Here is a 19,831-nt window from a genome sequence, read left to right on the forward strand (position 1 = left end):
GCCCGGGAATAAGCACTCTTGGGCGGGCATGGCAGTCCGGGAATAAGCACTCTTGGGCAGGCAGATGTAGCAGAACCGAGCCGTAAAATGACAGCAATCGGGTCAAATCCATCCTAAAACAGCATTTAATGATTAAATACAAATACTGGATGATATCGCGATGGAGGCAAAAAAACGTCTATAGACGTCCATTCGCCAAACGGCTCAAAATGCTCTCAAATTCGGTCAAATCCAGCTGAAAACAGCGTTTAATGATTAAATACAAATACTAGTATTTGTATTTAATCATTAAACTAACAAATACTAGTACGACCTGTCCGTCTGTCAAACGTCCGTCGGCGAAACGTCTTTAGGCGAATCATCCGGTCACGACATCATCATTGCTCGCTATGGGCACACCAGTATCACACCTGCCACAAGCAGGTGCATGTCAATGTTCCCTCTAATTTTTCATGTAAAACATGCTGTAAAACACGAAAAACATGAGTGGACAGAGCTACTGCCACTGGCTGCCACTTAAACGGCGCCATCATGGGGAAAGGGGTAAAAAAAAAAAAAAAAAAAAAAAAAAAAAAAAAAAAAAAAAAAAAAAAAAACGATTTTTTTTTTACTGCGCGCCATATGATTGTTACTGCGCAGAGAAGACGAGAGTAGTGCGCAATTGCGCACGCGCGCAGCTTAGAGGGAACATTGCTCCGAACACAAGTGTCATTCATATCAATTTTGCGGGCCCACGAACATTAATCTTTCATATTAAGACGGGGGCCGCAAATTATCGTCCCGAGGGCCGCAGTTGGCCCGCGGGCCGCAAGTTTGAGACCCCTGATCTAGGGTGTTATTGTACTAATTACATAACTTGTTTTTCGAGTGTCGCGATTAAATACAATGATTCAGTTACTGCAATTCAGAATGCCTTGTGGACTAAGACGACGTCACAAGGTACCTCCTTGCAAGTGTAAGCAGTTATGTTGAAAGATGTTTTCCTATTTTAATTAAATATTACTAATAATGATTCAAAAGGTTTTAATCATTATTCCAACATTTGGTCCTTCGAGTAGCCGGGGTCAACACACCGATAAGGAATCCAGACGCTGCGGTTCAATATCTGGAGTGACCGTGCACGGCGAGAATCCCTTTTCCAGGCTGGATTATTTCTCAGCATCATTATTCCAACAATTACATTTTAATATTTCTTAACACATTCACGTTTACTTAACTCTGTACTTTATACTTTTTACTTCAATGTTTTACAACTTTCTTTGTTCTTTAGCCTGGCTTCTTTCTGCTACTTCTTTTTTGGAACCATTCAGCCATGCCTACGCTGTCATACACATGGGATTAGCTGTGAACAATACGCAGCAGAAGTGAGATCCCTCCCTGATAAGATAGAAGAGCTGTTGGCGCTTACCAGGAAAAGCAGTTGAGGGGTTGTACTCTGTTAGTGTTGATTCTTCAGCTCCAGACTACTGAGTGACTGTGCGGATAAACTGTAAAGAGTGACTTTGCATATTTTCAATCTCGGTCACAGTCTGTAGAAGTTCCCCATCTTGTGGAAGACTTCCTGTGTGTGGTTCCAGTTTAATCCAACTCTACAACGTCTTTTTCTTGTGTCTGTATCTGTTTTTGCTACTGCAACCAAGATGGTGCTGCTCAAGTGGCAGCCGGTAGCAGTAACTCCGTCCGCTCTTGCTTGTTTTGTGTTTTTGCTGCTTTTCTGTCTTTTTTTTTATTGCATTTTGGTATTTCTTAATGATTTCCCATATACAGTGGTACCTCGTCATACGACCGCTCATCATACAAAATGCTCGTCTTACGGGGGAAATTTCGATGAAATAATTCGCCCGTGATGCGGTCAAAATTTCGTGATGCGACCAAGCCAGGTGGCTATGGCATTTTTTTTACATATCTTTCGTGTATAACAATATTTACGAGCACCGGATGAGTTATTCAGACCAGGAAACGCACAACGCGCATGCGCGGGGAAAAGAGAGCTTTCTGGGTAATGAAGTATACTCGTGCACACAACGCCGACAGGCAATGGCACTCTATCATAGGCGCCGTTCGAGGGGATGCGAACACAGATGCTACAAGCTAAAAGGAGCCGCTAGCCAGTGCCCCCGAAGCTCCCATGAGCAGCGGCGTGATCCCTGATAAAAGACTGCTGCTCGTTGGCAAGTGGTCGTGCGTTATCCGATTGTTAGGACATTTGTGTGCATCATTTTCGGAATATTTTGAAGGGAATAGTACGACAGCAAACAGCCCATCGATAGCGAATGTGAGGGTGGAGTGTTTGTTCCGTTTACGAGTGCGTTGTGTGGAAAAAAAAATACCCGAAGCCCCCCTCCCCTCGGCGAAATCCGCCCAATTTTAGTTAGATTAAACACTATTTCTATTAAACCACTCGTTATTTATTACGTTGTCAATATATGGCGAATTATAAGAAATAAAACATTTTTTTCAATCCAATATCCTGTTTTTGGTGTTTTTTTCAGAGAGTTGGAACAAATTAATTTGTTTCCCATTCATTTCAATGGGAAACTTCCGCTCGAGTTACGAGAATCTTGTCATACGAGCTCAGTCCCGGAACGGATTAAGCTCGTATCTCGAGGTACCACTGTACTTTGCTTTGCTCTGTACTTTGTGCTTTTTGCTTTGTTGTTCTGCGGCCTTTGCGACTCAGCCCCACCCGTCACGTGGCTTGGTTTCTTTGTGCTAGTCCTAGACGTCTTTGGAGCCGTTCAGCCGTACCTCCGCTGTCATGCACACAGGATCAGCTGTAAGCAGTGGACGATAGTGCCGGGAGAAGAGGCAACACTCCAGACCGAGCATTCCAACATTGTTAAGGAAGCATGAGATCTCTCCCCGGTCAGATGGAGGAGCAGCCGGTGCTTGCTGGGCTGCTTGTGTGCTTTGAAGCCCCCCCCACCGGCCTCTCTGCTGCTGATTATGTGATAGGACAGTTTAGGAGGATCTAGGCAAGGAAATGATCTTTAAAACCTCCAGACTACTGAGGGACTGTGTGGTAACCTCAGTCTCAGTCTGCAGAAGGTCCCCACCTTGTGGACTTCCTGTGTATGTCTCCAGTTTCTTACCTAGGTCTACAATGTCTTGTGTGTCTTGTGTCTGTCTTGCTACTGCAACCAAGAAATTTCCTGAATACGGGATGAAATGGAATGACGGCGAACACCGAATTAGTGTGCTCGCCGTCATACCTGGTGGATTGACAGAAGAACTCCAGCTGCTAGATTGGCGTCAACAGAGCATTCAAAGCTAGACTGCAAACTATATATTAGAACTATATATAATAATCAGACATAGGCTTTGTCATCAAAAGCCTAATTGTCATCATACCCAGCTGCGTATGACAAAATTGGTGGTGCTACTCCACAAAGTAAAAATAAATAAGTTAACAAAATAAGTAATATAAAAATATAAGAATCACATTAATGTAAATACTAAAAAATGCCTAAATTGCCTAATCTAAGATATTATAACTACCCACGGAGATCCCGGTGGTTCATTTCAGACTCGTTGGCAATCTGCCGTGATGGATACATCGCATCTCTCCCCGAGCGCAACCAAATCCCGGCGACTGCAGAATTTTTTTTTTGCAGATGCCAGCAAACAACGGATCACTTAACACCTCTGTCTCCTCACTTACCTTCAGTCAGCCAGCAGAAGGCAGATCACCGCCCAACGTCTTTCATGTTACCTGACCCCGAAGTTATTACACAGAAGGGACTGTGTGTCGTGCTACCGCAAGTTCAGAGTCCTGATGGCTGTAGGAAAAACTGTTCTTAAGTCTATTTGTCCATGCTTTGTGAGACCAGTAGCGTTCGCCAGAGGGCAGCAGCTGGAACAGGTTGTGACCAGGGTGGTATGGGTCCCTGACAATGTTCTGCTGAGGTAGCGAGGGCTGGCAATGTCATCCAGTGAGGGCAGAGAGCAGCCGATGATCTTCTGGGCAGTGTTGATTACTCTCTGCATGGTCTTTTTGTCTGCTGCCGTGCTTCCAGTGTACCACACTGTAATGCACTATGCCAGGATGCTCTCCACATTGGCTCTATCTATAGAAGGTTACCAGAAACTTAGTGTCCAAGTTGTTCCTCCTGAGTACCCTCAGGAAATGGAGTCATTTCTGAGCCTTCTTAACAATGCCGTGGTGTTGGTAGACCAGGAGAGCTTATCCGTCACGTGGAGCCCCAGGAATTTGAAGGACTGGACCCTGTCTATGCATACTCCATTCATGAGGAGTGGGGCCAGATCTGTGCTGTGTTTGCGAAGGTCCAGGATGATTTCTTTAGTTTTCGTGGTGTTCAGTGTGAGATTGTTCACCAAGCAACACAAAGACAGTTTGTTGACCTCATCTCTGAAGGCCGACTCATCCCCTCCTGAGATGAGTCCGACCACAGTGGTGTCATCTGCAAATTTGATGATGGAGTTAGACTGGTGGGTCGGTGTAGAGTCGTATGTGTATAGGGAGTGCAGAAGAAGACTCAGTACACAGCCTTGAGGGGAGCCAATGCTCAGTGTAATGAAGGAAGAGAGGTGGGGACCAAGTCTAAAAGTTTCTCCACTTTCTCCACAGGTGATGTGTGTGACGGGAAGAAGAAGGACTGGACCCGGTCTACGCATAGTCCATTTATGAGGAGTGGGGCAGATCTGTGTTGCGTTTGCGAAACTCCAGGATTATTTCTTTAATGGAGGAAGAGGTGGGGACCAAGTCTGACAGTTTGTGGACGGTTGGTTAAGAAGTTCTTTATCCAGCAGCAGATGGAAGAGGATAGTCCAAGGTGGGAGAGTTTGTCAGCCAGAATGTCCGGTATTATAGCGTTGAAGGCTGAGTTATAGTCAAAGAAAAACATCCTCACATAGTTCCCATGGTGCTCCAGGTGGCTCAGTGCTGTGTGTAGAGCTACGGCGATGGCGTCCTCAGTGGACCTATTTGCTCTATAAGCAAACTGGTGAGGGTCAAATGAGGGAGGGATTCTATCCCTGATATGGCGGGCGACCAACTTTTCAAAGCACTTCATGATCACAGGCGTGAGTGCAACAGGCCTATAATCATTCAGGCTGTCAATGGTTGGCTTTTTAGGGACAGGGATAATGGTGGCAGATTTCAGGCAGGATGGAATGATAGATTGTTGCAGGGAACAATTGAAGATCTTTATGAAAACACCAGTCAGCTGGTCAGAACAGGCTTTGAGCACCTCCCCAGGTACTCCGTCGGGGCCAGCAGTCTTCCTGGTGTTCACAGTCCGCATTACCTGTCTCACTTCATGTTCCTGAAGCTTCAGTGTACTGCTGCAGGGTGGTGGATGTGTTGAGACTGGGTCCGATTTGTTAGTCTCAAAGCGGGCAAAGAAACGGTTCAGTTCTTCTGCTAGTGAGGCATCTGCGTTAACAAACACATTATTGTCATTGTAATTGGTAATGTGTCGTATTCCCTGCCACATATTCTTTGGTTTATTTCCTGTTAAGTGCTCCTCGATTTTCCTTGTATATGCTGCCTTGGCCTTTTTAATGCCTCTCTTCAGCTCTGCTCTGGCAGCGCTGTATTTTACCTTGTCCCCTGACCTGAAGGCGGCATTACAGCATTTGATGAGTGCCTGTGTCTCACTGGTCATCCAGGCTTTTTGGTTAGGAAAAACCTGTATCCGTTTATTAACAGTGATGTTGTCCGTGCAGTTTTTGATGTAGGAAAGTACAGTGTCCGTGTAGTCCTGGAGGTTGTGGTGTTCAAAAAGTTCCCAAATGGTGGGGGAAAAACAGTCCTGCAGCTGAAAAAAGGCGCCCTCGGCCATGTTTTTATTATCTTTATTTGTGGCCTTGTTAGTCTCCGGAGTGGGGTGTATGAGGGGGTGAGGGACAGGCAGAGATGGTCGGATCTAGCAAGGTGAGGGAGGGGTGTGGCTCTATAAGCATGTTTGATGTTAGAATAAACATGGTCTAGAGCAGGGGTCCCCAAACTTTTTCCTGTGAGGGCCACATAACTTTTCCCTTCTCTGATGGGGGGCCGGTGTCCGTTTGTAACAGAAAAAGTGTGACGATCGTAGGGGAGCTTAATTTTTTTTAATTGTTTTCCAGAAACCCACACAACCAAATAACCCTTTCCAGGTTCTTTACAGAAAAAAAGTCAGGAAACAAATAATAACACTATTAATGAAATAAATAATAACTAAATAACCCTCTCTGAGTTCTTCACAGAAAAAAACAGGAAATAAATAACACTATTTATGAAATAAATAATAACTAAATAACTCTCTCTGGGTTCTTCATAGAAAAAAAAAGCCATGGAACATTAACTTTCTGTTGTGCCATGCACAATCTTCTCCCTTTGCTCTGAAGTTTATGCACGACACCACAACCGTCATTACAGAATCCCACGTCAAAATTTTGCAGCACAGTGCTTGCTGGTGAATTTGGCAGTGGACTCGTAGCGGGGCGATGAGACCCCTTTTTTCCAACTCCCGGTTCATGCGTCCCATTATTAGACCGCGAGTTTCGGCCACCATGCTAGGAGCCCCGTCAGTCGTGATGCTAGCTAGCTTTAACCAGTCCAGGTCCAACTTCTCCATGGTTTGGCACACTTTGTCAAAAATATCCTCTCCTGTTGTAGTCCCTTTGAGACTTTGGAGGGCTGCCAGATCCTCGCAAATCTCAAAGTTTGCGCTAACTCCACGAATAAAAATGAGCAGTTGCGCTGTGTCTTGCACGTCCGTGCTTTCATCCAGTGCTAATGAAAAAAAGTCAAATTCTTTCGTCTTCTGCTGCAGCTGGGCATATACATTACTCCCGATTTCTTCAACGCGTCTGGCGATTGTACTCGCCGACAGACTTACGGCATTAAATGCATCTTTCTTCTCGGGACACACTTCCTCCACGACAACATCCATACATTTCTTAAAAAACTCTCCGTCAGTGAAAGGCTTACCGTTGCTTGCTATCAGTTTAGCAACCCGAAAGCTGGCCCGAACGGATGCCTGGTTCAGCTGAGCTTGGCGTAGAAATGTAGTCTGCTGAGATAATATTCCAACTTTTAGCTTTGAGAGTTTGTCTGCTCGTATTTGGCTTTGCACGCTATCGTACTTGTCTTTGTGACGGGATTCATAGTGCCGGCGAAGATTGTATTCTTTGAATACTGCCACCGTCTCTTGACAGATGAGAAAAACAGCCTTTTCTTTGCATTTAACAAAAAAAATAATCGTTTGTCCACTGCAGGTTAAATACCCTGCATTCTGAATAAATTTTTCTCTTAACTAACCTTTTCGCCATTATTCCGTTCTCAAACAGGTTCCGGTTGCACAGTTTTTATATGCTTGAATAGCATCGCAATAGTGATGGCCCCAGGGCTCCGCCCTCACCTGCAATCGTCCAGATGTCTCGCTAACACTCACGCATGCAACGGTGGAATGCCCGCATGCATCAAAGGCAAACACTCTCCCCGCGCGTGTCACCAAAGGAGCAATGCGAAGGCCCGCTTCACTGGGATGATTTGTGGGCTCAGCAGGGGTGCAATGAACCAAACACAAGATTAAAATGTCCCAGTCTTCAAGGCCAAATAGGAAAATAAATCCGATAGCGTCTCTGGTATTGTTCAGAGGGCCAGTCCAAATGTGTTAATGATCCTACTGTTGCAGCACCAGTCATTGTGTATATAAATGCAAAGTCCCCCCCCTTGCTTTTCCCTGATTCTTTCGAACGATCATTTCGGAATAGCGTCCGGCTAGCTAGCGATACCGCGGCGTCAGAGATTTGCGGGTGTAGACACGTTTCCGTGATGAAAATAATGTTGCATTTCCTGACAAAGCTGTTGGTAGCAAGCTGAAGTTCCAAATCTTCCATTTTGTGGGTGATGGATCTGGCGTTGGTGAAGAAGATACTCGAAGCGGTGCTTGGTGTGGTTGCTTCCTTAGCTTAGCAGCTAGGCCCGCCCGGCATCCGCGCTTTTGCTTTCTTCCCTTCGCCGCCTCTGTCGTACTCTGAGTGGGCTGGCTATCTACGGAGATCCCGGTGGTCTCGAGATGACCTCGGGGATATTGTAGGTTAGTTGGTAATCTGTTGTGATGTATATATCACATCTCCTCCCGAGAGTAATTAAATCCTGGCGACTGTAGAAAAAGTTTGCCTCGCAGATGTTAGTAAATAACGATAAGATTGAGAAAGCAAAACACCATACTGGAGAGCAGAGAGCCGCTGCACCCGTGCGCGCCGCCATCTTGGATCATATCCCAGTATGCACCTCGCACAGGGGAAAATTGAGTCTCCGGATGCTTACCCTAGTTGCGAGACCTGTTGCGGATCAATATTGATCCATATATAATATTTAGTTAGCAGTCTAGCTTTGAATGCTCTGTTGACGCAAATTTAGCGGCTGGAGTTCTTTTGTCAATCCACCCAGAATGACGGCGAGGACCTAATTAGTGTGCTCGCCGTCATACTAGGTGTATTGACAAAAGAACTACATATGCCAGCATGAACCGCGCACGGGGGGAAATGAAGTCACAGGCTGCTTACCGTAGTTGCGAGGCCTGTAGAGGATGATGTACCTTATCGACTGATTTGTTATTTTATCGTGATAACAATTTTAATATTGGTCCATATATAAGGTGCACTGACAGGACTATAAGGCGCATATTCAGCTTTTGAAAAAATTGGGAGGCTTTGAGGTGCGCCTTAGAGTGCGGAAAATACGGTAATTAAGATATTTCAATGTAGAAATAAAATCGATAACTGGAGTAGATTTCAAACTTTTGGCCTGGCCCTTATATTCTACTTTTTATTTGGATCGCGAGAAAAAAGAATTGCCCAACCCTTGCTATAGAGCAGGGGTCACCAAACTACGGCCCGCGGGCCGGATACGGCCCGCCGGCACATTTGGACCGGCCCTCTGAACAATACCAGAGACACTATCTGATTTTTTTTCCTATTTGGCCTTGAAGACTGGGACGTTTTAATCTTGTGTTTGGTTCATTGCACCCCTGCTGAGCCCACAAATCATCCCAGTGAAGCGGGGTTTCGCATTGCTTCTTTGGTGACATGCGCGGGGAGTGTTTCCCTTTGATGCAGGCGGGCACGTCCACCGTTGCATGCACGAGCAGTGTTACCGAGACATCTGGACGATCGCAGGTGAGGGCGGAGCCCTGGGACCATCGCGGACTATTCAAGCATATAAAAACTGCAACCTGTTTGAGAACGGAATAATGGCAAAAAAGTTAGGTGAGAGAAAAATTGATTCAGAATGCAGGGTATTTAACCTGGAGTGGACAAACGATTATTTTTTTGTTCAATGCAAAGAAAAGGCTGTTTGTCTCATTTGTCAAGAGACGGTGGCGGTATTCAAAGAATACAATCTTTGCCGACACTATGACAAGTACGATAGCTTGCAAGGCCAAATACGAGCAGACAAACTCTCAAAGCGAAAAAGTGGACTACTATCTCAGCAGAACCAGGCATCCGTTCGGGCCAGCTTTTGGGTTGCTAAATTGATAGCAAGCAGCGGTAAGCCTTTCACTGACGGAGAGTTTGTTAAGAAATGTATGGATACTGTCGCGGAGGAGGTGTGTCCCGAGAAGAAAGATGCATTTAATGCTATAAGTCTGTCGGTGAGTACAATGACCAGACGCGTTGAAGAAATCGGGAGTAATGTATGTGCCCAGCTGCAGCAGAAGACGAAATAATTTGACTTTTTTTCATTAGCACTGGATGAAAGCACGGACGTGCAAGACACAGCGCAACTGCTCATTTTTATTCGTGGAGTTAGCGCAAACTTTGAGATTTGCGAGGATCTGGCAGCCCTCCAAAGTCTCAAAGGGACTACAACGGGAGAGGATATTTTTGACAAAGTGTTCCAAACCATGGAGAAGTTGGACCTGGACTGGTCAAAGCTAGCTAGCATCACGACTGACGGGGCTCCTAGCATGGTGGCCGAAACTTGCGGTCTAATAATGGGACGCATGAACCGGGAGTTGGAAAAAAGGAGTCTCACCGCCCCGCTACGAGTCCACTGCCAAATTCACCACCAAGCACTGTGCTGCAAAATGTTGACGTGGGATTCTGTAATGACGGTTGTGGTGTCGTGCATAAACTTCAGAGCAAAGGGAGAAGATTGTGCATGGCACAACAGAAAGTTAATGTTCCATGGCTTTTTTTTCTATGAAGAACCCAGAGAGAGTTATTTAGTTAATATTTATTTCATAAATAGTGTTATTTATTTCCTGTTTTTTCTGTGAAGAACTCAGAGGATTATTTAGTTATTATTTATTTCATTAATAGTGTTATTATATGTTTCCTGACTTTTTTTCTGTAAAGAACCTGGAAAGGGTTATTTGGTTATGTGTGGCTTTCTGGAAAACAATAAAAAAAAATTAAGCTCCCCTACGATCGTCACACTTTTTCTGTTACAAACTGACACCGGCCCCCCATCAGAGAAGGGAAAAGTTATGTGGCCCTCACAGGAAAAAGTTTGGGGACCCCTGCTATAGAGCATACATTCAGATGAGCAATGCATTTGTATTTAGTAATTTGATTGTTTAAATTTTACAGGATGTTTTTTTAATAAAATAAAAATAAATATAGTATTCCTAAAATAGTTTAAACATTTCTGGCTCCAGTGCACGGAATTAGAAAGGATATGTTCAATGTTCCTGCGCAGATTCTCATTAAGCTTGGCCTCCAGCTCACCAAGCTCCTCCTCAGCCTTCCTCATGTCCTTCTGCAGCTCCAGACGAGACTTTCTGGTATCATAATAGCCTCCTGTCAGAGCTCCACGGTGGCTCACCTGATCACCTAAAAGATGGGCTCAAAAAGCTTTCAGAACTGTAGTGTTTTGAAATTATGTGATTCAAATTTTGGTTTGCCCAACTGTGGAGTGTTGTTTGGCTCACCTTCCAGGGTGATACAATCCATGGTGAAGGCTCTGGCAAGTTGTGTGGACACCTCCATGCTACGACAAATCAAGGTCTTCCCAAACACATGCTTGAAGGCTTTGTCAAAGTTGAGGCTGTAGCGCAGCTTGCTGATCATCGGAATGGCATCCTGAAACATGGTGTATTTATGTTTGACTGAACGACGGGAAGAAAAGTAGTGAAATACACAGCAGTAAACTACAACGTGCGGTGATAATGTTTACATATTTTTATGTTTGTGTGAACAATATTTAGTGGCCACAAATCAGCCTAATCTTTTATACGGCACTCATTGGTATTGACTTCCAATCCATTTTCGCGGAATCACTCTGCCAACCCCAGTCAAAATGGACTACTAACAATGGAATTGAGAGATGATCATTCTCAGTCAGTCATCCCAGTTCGATGAAAAAAACAAAGAGTGTATTGGAAGTCTTAACCAGGGAGTATTTTATTTACTTATTTTAATGTTATTTCCTGTTAATGTTATTAGTATAGTTTTAGTTATAAAATTAAATATTGATTAAAAAAAGTAATAATCATTTAAAAAGACATTTGTTTCATTCTGGAATACTGGTGCGGCCTAGATGACTCAAAATGAAAAGTCTATGTACATGGGAGGTCGGGTTTATATGTATGTTTTTAATATTATTTATTTAATTTGTTTATATTTATTACCAAAAAAGGTCACTTCCCCAATCAAGCAGTGGTTTTTCTTTCCGCAGACCGGTAAAGCTCTTCCTATTTTCTCACAGGCCAAGGGGCATGACGACTAAAGACAAAAGCAAGGAGGCTCCGTTTGACGCAATGGCGCCATTATGTCCTCTTCTATACTCCCTGCACACATACGACTGTACATCGACCCACCACTCTAACTCCATCATCAAATGTGCCGATGACACCACTGTGGTCGGAGACTCATATCAGGGGGGATGAGTCTGCCTACAGAGATGAGGTCAACAAACTGTCTTCGTGGTGTTTGGTGAACAATCTCACACTAAACACCACGAAAACTAAAGAAATAATCCTGGACTTCCACAAACGCAGCACAGATCTGCCCCCCCCTCCTCATAAATGGAGTATGCGTAGACAGGGTCCAGTCCTTCTATAGAGCCACTGTGGAGAACATCCTGCACTACAGTGTGGTACGCTGGAAGCATGGCAGCAGACAGAAAAGCCATGCAGAGAGTGATCAACACCGCCCAGAAGATCATCGGCTGCTCTCTGCCCTCACTGGATGACATTGCCAGCCCTCGCTACCGCAGCATTTGCATAATGTATATATGCACGCACGCACGCACGCACGCACGCACGATTGATTTATTGATTATTTTTTGTGTCGCAGCTCTAGCTGCAGTAGAGGTTTTATAGCCATAAAAGTTTTTGAGAGTTGGATTGATACGTTGAAGGTGCTACGAGAAAATGCACCTACCGCCACTGGTATAGACATAACGGAGGTGATCCTACTTCGAGGGTTTTCGATTACCGCGGCCATGTCTGGTCTAAATTATCCAAGAAATTTGAGGGAAGACTGCGAATAGAAAAACTATAGATTTTTACAGAGATTTTCATATTTTTTGTTAAAAAAATAATATTTATGCAATTATTTTAAGAGGGTGAGCTCTCAATAACCTGTGCATTGAATCATTTTAATCATCATGATAATCATCATCACTTCACCTTCATCGTACTGTAGTTTGCTTTTTTTTTAGGGAGAACGTCCGCTGGGTTGACCTCAGTAAGTAGCGTTTCAGCAAAAAAAAGTCAGTGAAGCGATCAGTGATACATTTTTTTGAATTTAGTGCATTTACAAGGCACACCGACTGATTGGGTATTTTAGAGAAAATTAGTCTTTTAAGTGCGTCCTATACGTGTGAAAATACGGTATGGTGAATAATAAATTACAGTATTTACACATGCGTATAACTGTTTAACATTAATATACACTTCTAGGTATTGTATAGACATGATACAATCTAAGCACGCTGCGGTCTCCCCTCGAATATCGCGGCTTCACTTAACCCGAATTCACTGCTTCGCGGATTTTTTTTCTGCCATTAAAAAAAAAAAATCAGCAACCAGAAGGCAGATGAAAATGGCGGTTTAAATAGCGGCGAAAAATGGCAGAAGTCAGGGCACCGCCTCTTTTTCCGTGCTGAAATGGTTGGTTGTAAGCGCCAACGAAGAAGCAAATATACTTGAGAAAAAGAAAGAGCGCGCCGAAAACTCCGGCCTCAGCCAGAGCTTCGGCGGCGAGCCCCGCAACAGGCAGCCATAAGTATTAAGGAAGAGGAAGCCAACTGAGAATGCCAGGCTTCACATGGATCGCATGTGTGGGAATGCGGTTGGATGCCTTAATCAACAAGCTCGACGAGCATGGCGAGACGTCGAGGCGCAGCAACGTGGAAGTTGAGATTCCATTTGAGTCCGTCCGGGCAGTGGGCTGACGTCGCTGCACTTATAAAAAAATAGAGCTCCTTTAGACGGTTAATCGATGGTTGGACAGCGCGAAGGACCGAAGTGGAAGTTTAAGTTCTCGGCCGGCGGTCCGGTGGCGGATGCAGCCGCGGTGCATGTCGGCGGCGAGAGACGTCTGCCCTGGGACCCACCCCGGTCGGAACAGGCACAAGTTTTTTTGGAAGCGGATGACTTCCCGGACATTTTTATTCAAAGATTAGCTGAACGTGCAGCTCATCATCATCCTGTGTGCGAATGCTGCTACCTGCTTCATGGTAAAGCCAGCTTTAAGTTCGACCGTCCTCATGGTTTAAATAAAACAAGAACAAAGCCTATGTTTTGACAGATTTGTTTAAACCAGACAATGGTGTTTTAAGTAGTTTTGGTACCTGACATGTTTAGTCAGAAGAGTACAGTAATCCCTCGAATATCGTAGACAATGGACCCATGGCCACAAGATGACAAAGGATTTGGATTAAAACTCCCATTTAGCTGTTTTTTGGGATTTATATCAAGCGGAGAGGAACGATTTTCACTGTAAGTACAGTATTTAAAGTATTGAACTTTTTATATATACATTATATTTTGATATTAATACATTACAGTCTTTTGACATGCTTATAGCTTTAATAAACATACACTTTGATAATTTTACTTGTGTAGTTGTATTTTAGATGGGGCGCGAAAACATGTCTTGTGGTAGTTATAATGGGGTGATCATACTTCTTGGTTTTTCATTTATCGCTGCCATTTCTGGTCTACATTAACCACGATATTCGAGGGATTTCTGTATAGATATAAAGCTGATTCTAAATCCTAGAGATTTATATTCCTTATCTTTTTGTTAAAAAATATTTATGCAATCATTTTAAGAGGGTGATGATGTGCATAAATTAGGAACAGTTACAGAGCTGCCAACTACAGTAATCCCTCGATTATCGCGGCATTACTACATCGCGTTTTTTTTCCTGGGGGAAATATTTTTTAATTTTTTTTTTTGTAAGTTCATAAAAATGTGAAGATCCACGCTGAAATTCGCAAGCGGTAGCCACTCCCGTGTCCTCCGCTTGCTACTAGGACTCAGCACTGAAGTTAAAAAAAAGAAGAAGAAAAAACTTTTTAAATAGGGTGACCCTACTTCGCGGTTTTATGTTTATCGTGGCCAGGTCTGGTCTACATTAACCGCCATAATCGAGGGATTACTGTACTCCGGAATTTCAGGAGTATACCCGGAAATGCAAGGCAAACTCCGGGACTCCGGACAACCTCCCTAAGTTTCTGAAATCCCAAAAAGTTGTCACTATTTTTTTTTAAGCAACCATTTTGGAAAAGTACTACATTTCCAATTTAAATGCCTCGAAGTTCTGACGAATGATCCGTCTTGTGTGACTTCAGCGCATATCGATTTTGCGTGAATCCCATTCACTCCCGGATAAACTCCGGAAATGCGACAAGGGAAATCCTGAAATGGGGTCAACGGAGGTTGGCAGCTCTGCAGTTATGACAGCTCCATGTAACCCAAATATCCAAATACAAAACCTGTTATTTCCTCTTTACCATATTATGTTGAGATTCACTGCTAAAAAAAGGTCTGATCATGTCAAATTAGTATGGCATTAATTTGCATTTAAAATGTTACCTTTTCGATATTAAAAATAGTTATGGTCAGTTTTGACAAAAAAATGTATACAGAATGCATACCTAATTGCTCCCCTTATTAATGATTGCAATTCCCCTTATTAAGTGATAATAAACCGCACAAGTGCAATGCAGCACATATTTACTCATAGAGCACACTTAAGTCTAAAAAATTTCCCCCAAAGTGGACGTAGTGCCCAATCAGTCTTTTGTATGCACTAAATTCAAGATTCTGAAGATGTCGCTGACAGCTAGACTGTCTGGGTACATTGCTTGCTGATGCGCTATATATAGTGAAGAGGTGGATGTGTGAAAGGGGAAAGCGTGTGCGCATATTGTGCTTAAAATATGACAATATTAGCAGTCGACGATGACGTTTTCGTCTGGTATCAGAAACGTCTTTCTCTTAAAAATCACAATGGGTGGTAGCTTCTGACTGTTCCCATGGCAAGCAAGCACAACCGTGAAAGCTACCGTCTCGTGGCCCGTTGTGCGTACCGTACCGCGAGCATGGTGGTTCCCTTCTTGTCGACAGTGTGGTTCGTCGGAAGGTCGAAAGTGAGCGGCACCTCGTCCATATTGGTGATGTGGCTAGCTAGGCTGGATACGCTTGTCGGCAATCTTTTTCCTGAAGTAAGAGCAAAAGGCTGCCATCTTTTCTTGATAGTCTGCCGAAAGCTGCTGTGCTTGTCGGCAATCTTTTTCCTGAAGTAAGAGCAAAAGGTTGCCATCTTTTCTTAATAGTCTGCCGAAAGCTGCTGTGCCACCGTAGTTCTTGCCCGGATGGATAGATGGTTCCGTTTCATGAAGCGAAAGCACCAAGACGGACCTCCAGGAAAATGTTCAATTTTTCATTTCATCAGCAAGCTTTTTTGCCCTTATTCGAATGGTGACTGTAGAGACGCTTCTCCCCGCTGCTCTTTCTTCTTCAATCCAGTGGTTGAGAAACTCTTCCAGCCTGGCCCACCTCGCTTTACCTCTGCGGAAACTCAGCGTTGTCTTTTTGACTTGTTTAAGTTGATTTTCCAGCTGCCTCAAATTGCGAACCATGGACACGTTTATGTTGAGGTGCTTCGCTGCAACTCGATTTCCATGTTCTTCCACGAAGCGGATAGCTGCCAGTTTAAACTGTGCCTCGCATGCGTGTCTCTTTTTAAGTGCCATTTTTGGGGGTCAAACTGTTATTGTTTTGCACAACGCATTCCCGCATTATTTATAGGTATTGTTTAGAACCCCTCCGAACGCCCACCCCCATTCACACCTACATACTGTCCTCAGTTACTTCCGTAGTTTCACTTCAGCGCATCAGCAAGAAATGCACCCAGAGCCAACGTCATACAGCGACATCTACAGAATCTTGACTTTAGTGCACAAAAAGGGCGCGCCGATCGATTAGGCGCAGCCATCACATTGGGGAAAATTTTTAGACTTTTTGGTGCGCCCTATAGGTGTGAAAACACGGTAAATTGACAGGTATGAGAATGTTTTTGCTGCCTGTGTGACACCCCATTGAAGCTAGGGCTTCACTAGCATTTTAATATATTTCCAAATGGAGGAGCTAGCTCGGTTCGCAACTAGACACACGAGTCCTCACGTTTGTCTCTGGATAGGCGGTGTCTCTGACATCCAGCTTGCTGAGGGGCAGGAATGTTACTTCGCCAGGAAGATTCATCTTATTGAACTCCATTAGTATTTTGGTGCTGACTTCGTCGGTCTCCACAATGTGGTAGAACAGTCTGAAATTGAACCCATGTCAAAAGACATCACATCATCTCTTGTGTACAGATTCTCCAGTACCCTATATACAATTAACTGACTCACCCGTGTCAATTTACTAAAGAATAAGGCTCTCTCTTTCCATAACTAATATCATTGGATACATTCTAAACTAAATGAAATAAATGTACGAGAATGAAATGGCTATACGAAAAAACATGACATACCTCGTACCAGCAGTCACCTCCACACATGTGTAAAAAGCAGGCTCACATTCAAAGTTATTCATAACAATGCCATGGTAACCATTGATGACATGCTGGTTAATGCCCTTGCGACGAAAATGCTCAAGGACTTTGTTGATGCTGTCAATGCCATTCAGGATTGCCTGAGAGGAAAAAAAAACTGATGAATGACTTATTCATTGCTGTAAAAAAAGACAAAAAAAGGTTGAGACAAGGTGGGACGGGAAGTATTTGGTTAGTTCTGCACTGTTGTTTCTGATTCATGATCAGTGTTGTTCAAGTTACTTCTGAAAAGTAAAGAGTCATATTGTATTTACCCACATATAAGCCGTCCTACATATAAGCGCCACCCTTAAAACTGCCTTAAAATTGTAGAATTTTACAATTTATTGCGTATAAGCCGCCCCCTAATTCACAATTTTCACCTCCATATTCATGGTTTTAATAGGGAGTACAAATGTGTTACTTTGAAGGGAAAATCTTAAGAAAAATCATCACAAGTGGTATTTCTGAGATATTAAATGAATCAAAAGCACATTATAGGCTCAATATCATATGGATGTTAATATGCCTGTCTTTATAAATTCAAAATATCAAATTATTCAATTTGCAAAAAAGAAAGTCTATCCTGATGAGAACCGGACGCTTTCTAATTTTCTGCAATAGTTGTCACTTTTGAACAAGAAATAAAACACACAAAAAAAACTCTAAGTGGAATTTTGTTTTATTTAAAAATCAAGGCTACTTGCGTCCGGCCAGTCAGAACACGTTTAACAAGGTAAGACGGCAGCATCCTAGGTAAGATGTTGGCACCCTGAGCAAGCAGTGACAGGCACAGGTGATTTTTTAAACGTTTTTTTTCCTTTAATTTCATTCATAGACGTGAAAATAAATTTTGTTTTATCAGTTATCTTTTCTCTATTTTGAAATAAATGACCGTATCAGCAGGATTGTCTTGCGTCTTGGCGTCATGGCATCATGATGTTATGGCATTGTTACCTTGCAGTTTTGTGCATGTCGTCTTTTTAGATTAGATTAGAATTTTATTTCATCCCGTATTCAGGAAATTTCCTTGGTTGCAGTAGCAAGACACACACAAGAGATTGTAGACCTAGTTAAAAAAAACTGGAGCCACACACAGGAAGTCCACAAGGTGGGGACCTTCTGCAGAATGAGACTGAGATTACTGCAGTCCCTCAGTAGTCTGGAGGTTTTAAAGATTATTATTAGAATATTATTACTTTTTATGCGCATATAAGACGAACCCTCGATTCAGTCATCATTTTTTTCCAGACAAATGCAGCTTATATGGGAGTAAATACGGTAGATAATAGTGATCGACCGATATTTCAGCTGGCCGAGATATCGAGTCTATATTGGGCAGTTTGATGTACAGTGGTGGTCAAAAGTTTACATACACTTCTAAAGAACATAATGTCATGGCTGTCTTGAGTTTACACACCTGTTTTTCTCTGACAGATTGATTGAAACAGATACTTTGTCCCCAAAAAATAATCATGAAGTTTGATGCTTTTATGTAGTTATATGGGTAAACTGAAAATGTGACTAAATAGGCTGGGTCAATACCTGTTCCACCTGCTGCCCTGTGGCAGACGCTACAGGTCTCACAAAACACGGACAAATAGACTTAGGGACAGTTTTTTTCCCCAGAGCCTTCAAGGCTCTGAACTTACATTAGCACAACGCACAATCCCTTCTGTGCAATAACTTTGGGGTGTGCAATAATAATGTGGAATATTTTAGAATGTGCAATATTTTAGAATATTTTAAGTTTTTTTCCCTATTATCTTGCCTGGACGTGACTTTTTTAAATTAATCATTTGTTTTTATTGGGAAACTAGCACTTTGTGGGTTGCACCATTAATTTTGTTATACGCAGTTGTTGTATGACAATAAAGGCTTTTGTCTTTGACTTGAATGAAACATCACGATTGTTTTTTGTGATAAAGGATCTGTTCCAATCATTCTATCAAAGAAAAAAACAGATTTGTAGAGATAAGAGGAAACTCAAAACAGCCATGACATTATGTTCTTTATAAGTAATTGTATGAAAACTTTTGGCCACCACTGTATATCAGTATTGGCCCCTTTTTAATCTGAACGGCCGATATGAAGAAATCACTTTAAAACTGGATTATTTCGGTTCAGTTGCAGCTGCGCCTCTCTCCTGGCTTGCATTTCAGCCGTAAAACATATATGTCTATATGTCTGTCTCTATAGACAGACAGAGAGACAGACAGACACACAAACACACACAGACAGCAATATCTTGAGAGCTTAATGCGTTCCGGCACCGAGGTTGTATGTGAATTAACTCATATTTTAAATAGATTTTTCCCATATACACTTAAACCATGCCACTTCGCGCTTTGGTTATTGCTGATTCACTCATCCGCGGGTCAAAAAAATATTCAATAAAAAAAAAAAATAATAATAATAATCCGGGGACCTAGGAACGTTCCAGACAGCGAGGATTTAAGACGAATGTGAGCACCCTCGTGACATCTCGGATGGCGATTGGTCAGCACCCACAGGGACGTCTCGGACGCCGATTGGCCAATTCCTCTCTGCATTTCTGCAGCCTTTGTCATGGCGCCTAAACACTATCTGTTTGTGCATCAACCGCACCGAAGAAAAAGCGAAAAATGCTAACAATGAATGAAAAAGTGACTTTGTTGGACATGTTGAAAGCGGGAAATAGCTTCGCGACCGTAGCTGGAAAATACAGACTTAATGAATCGGCGCGCACGGTGCAGCGGCTCTTTGCTCTCCAGTTTGGTGTTTTGGTTCCTCAATCTTATCGTTATTTACAAACATCTGCGAGGCAAACTTTTTCTACAGTCGCCA

At 43.1% G+C, this 19,831-nt stretch overlaps 1 protein-coding gene across 3 annotated transcripts in view; it reads right to left on the reverse strand.

Annotated features, from left to right (window-relative positions):
* Positions 1–19,831, reverse strand: part of smc3 (structural maintenance of chromosomes 3) — a 116,705-nt gene that overhangs the window by 24,373 nt on the left and 72,501 nt on the right. For all 3 annotated transcript variants that reach the window (XM_077606376.1, XM_077606374.1, XM_077606373.1), the window contains 4 exons: positions 16,946–17,106; positions 16,597–16,738; positions 10,887–11,037; positions 10,636–10,788 (listed from right to left, as the gene is read on the reverse strand). In XM_077606376.1, the coding sequence (XP_077462502.1) occupies positions 10,636–10,788; positions 10,887–11,037; positions 16,597–16,738; positions 16,946–17,106 (607 nt within the window). The remainder of the gene's footprint in view (positions 1–10,635; positions 10,789–10,886; positions 11,038–16,596; positions 16,739–16,945; positions 17,107–19,831) is intronic.

Source organism: Stigmatopora argus, chromosome 7 (assembly GCF_051989625.1).
Source record: "Stigmatopora argus isolate UIUO_Sarg chromosome 7, RoL_Sarg_1.0, whole genome shotgun sequence".
Lineage (NCBI taxonomy): Eukaryota > Metazoa > Chordata > Actinopteri > Syngnathiformes > Syngnathidae > Stigmatopora > Stigmatopora argus.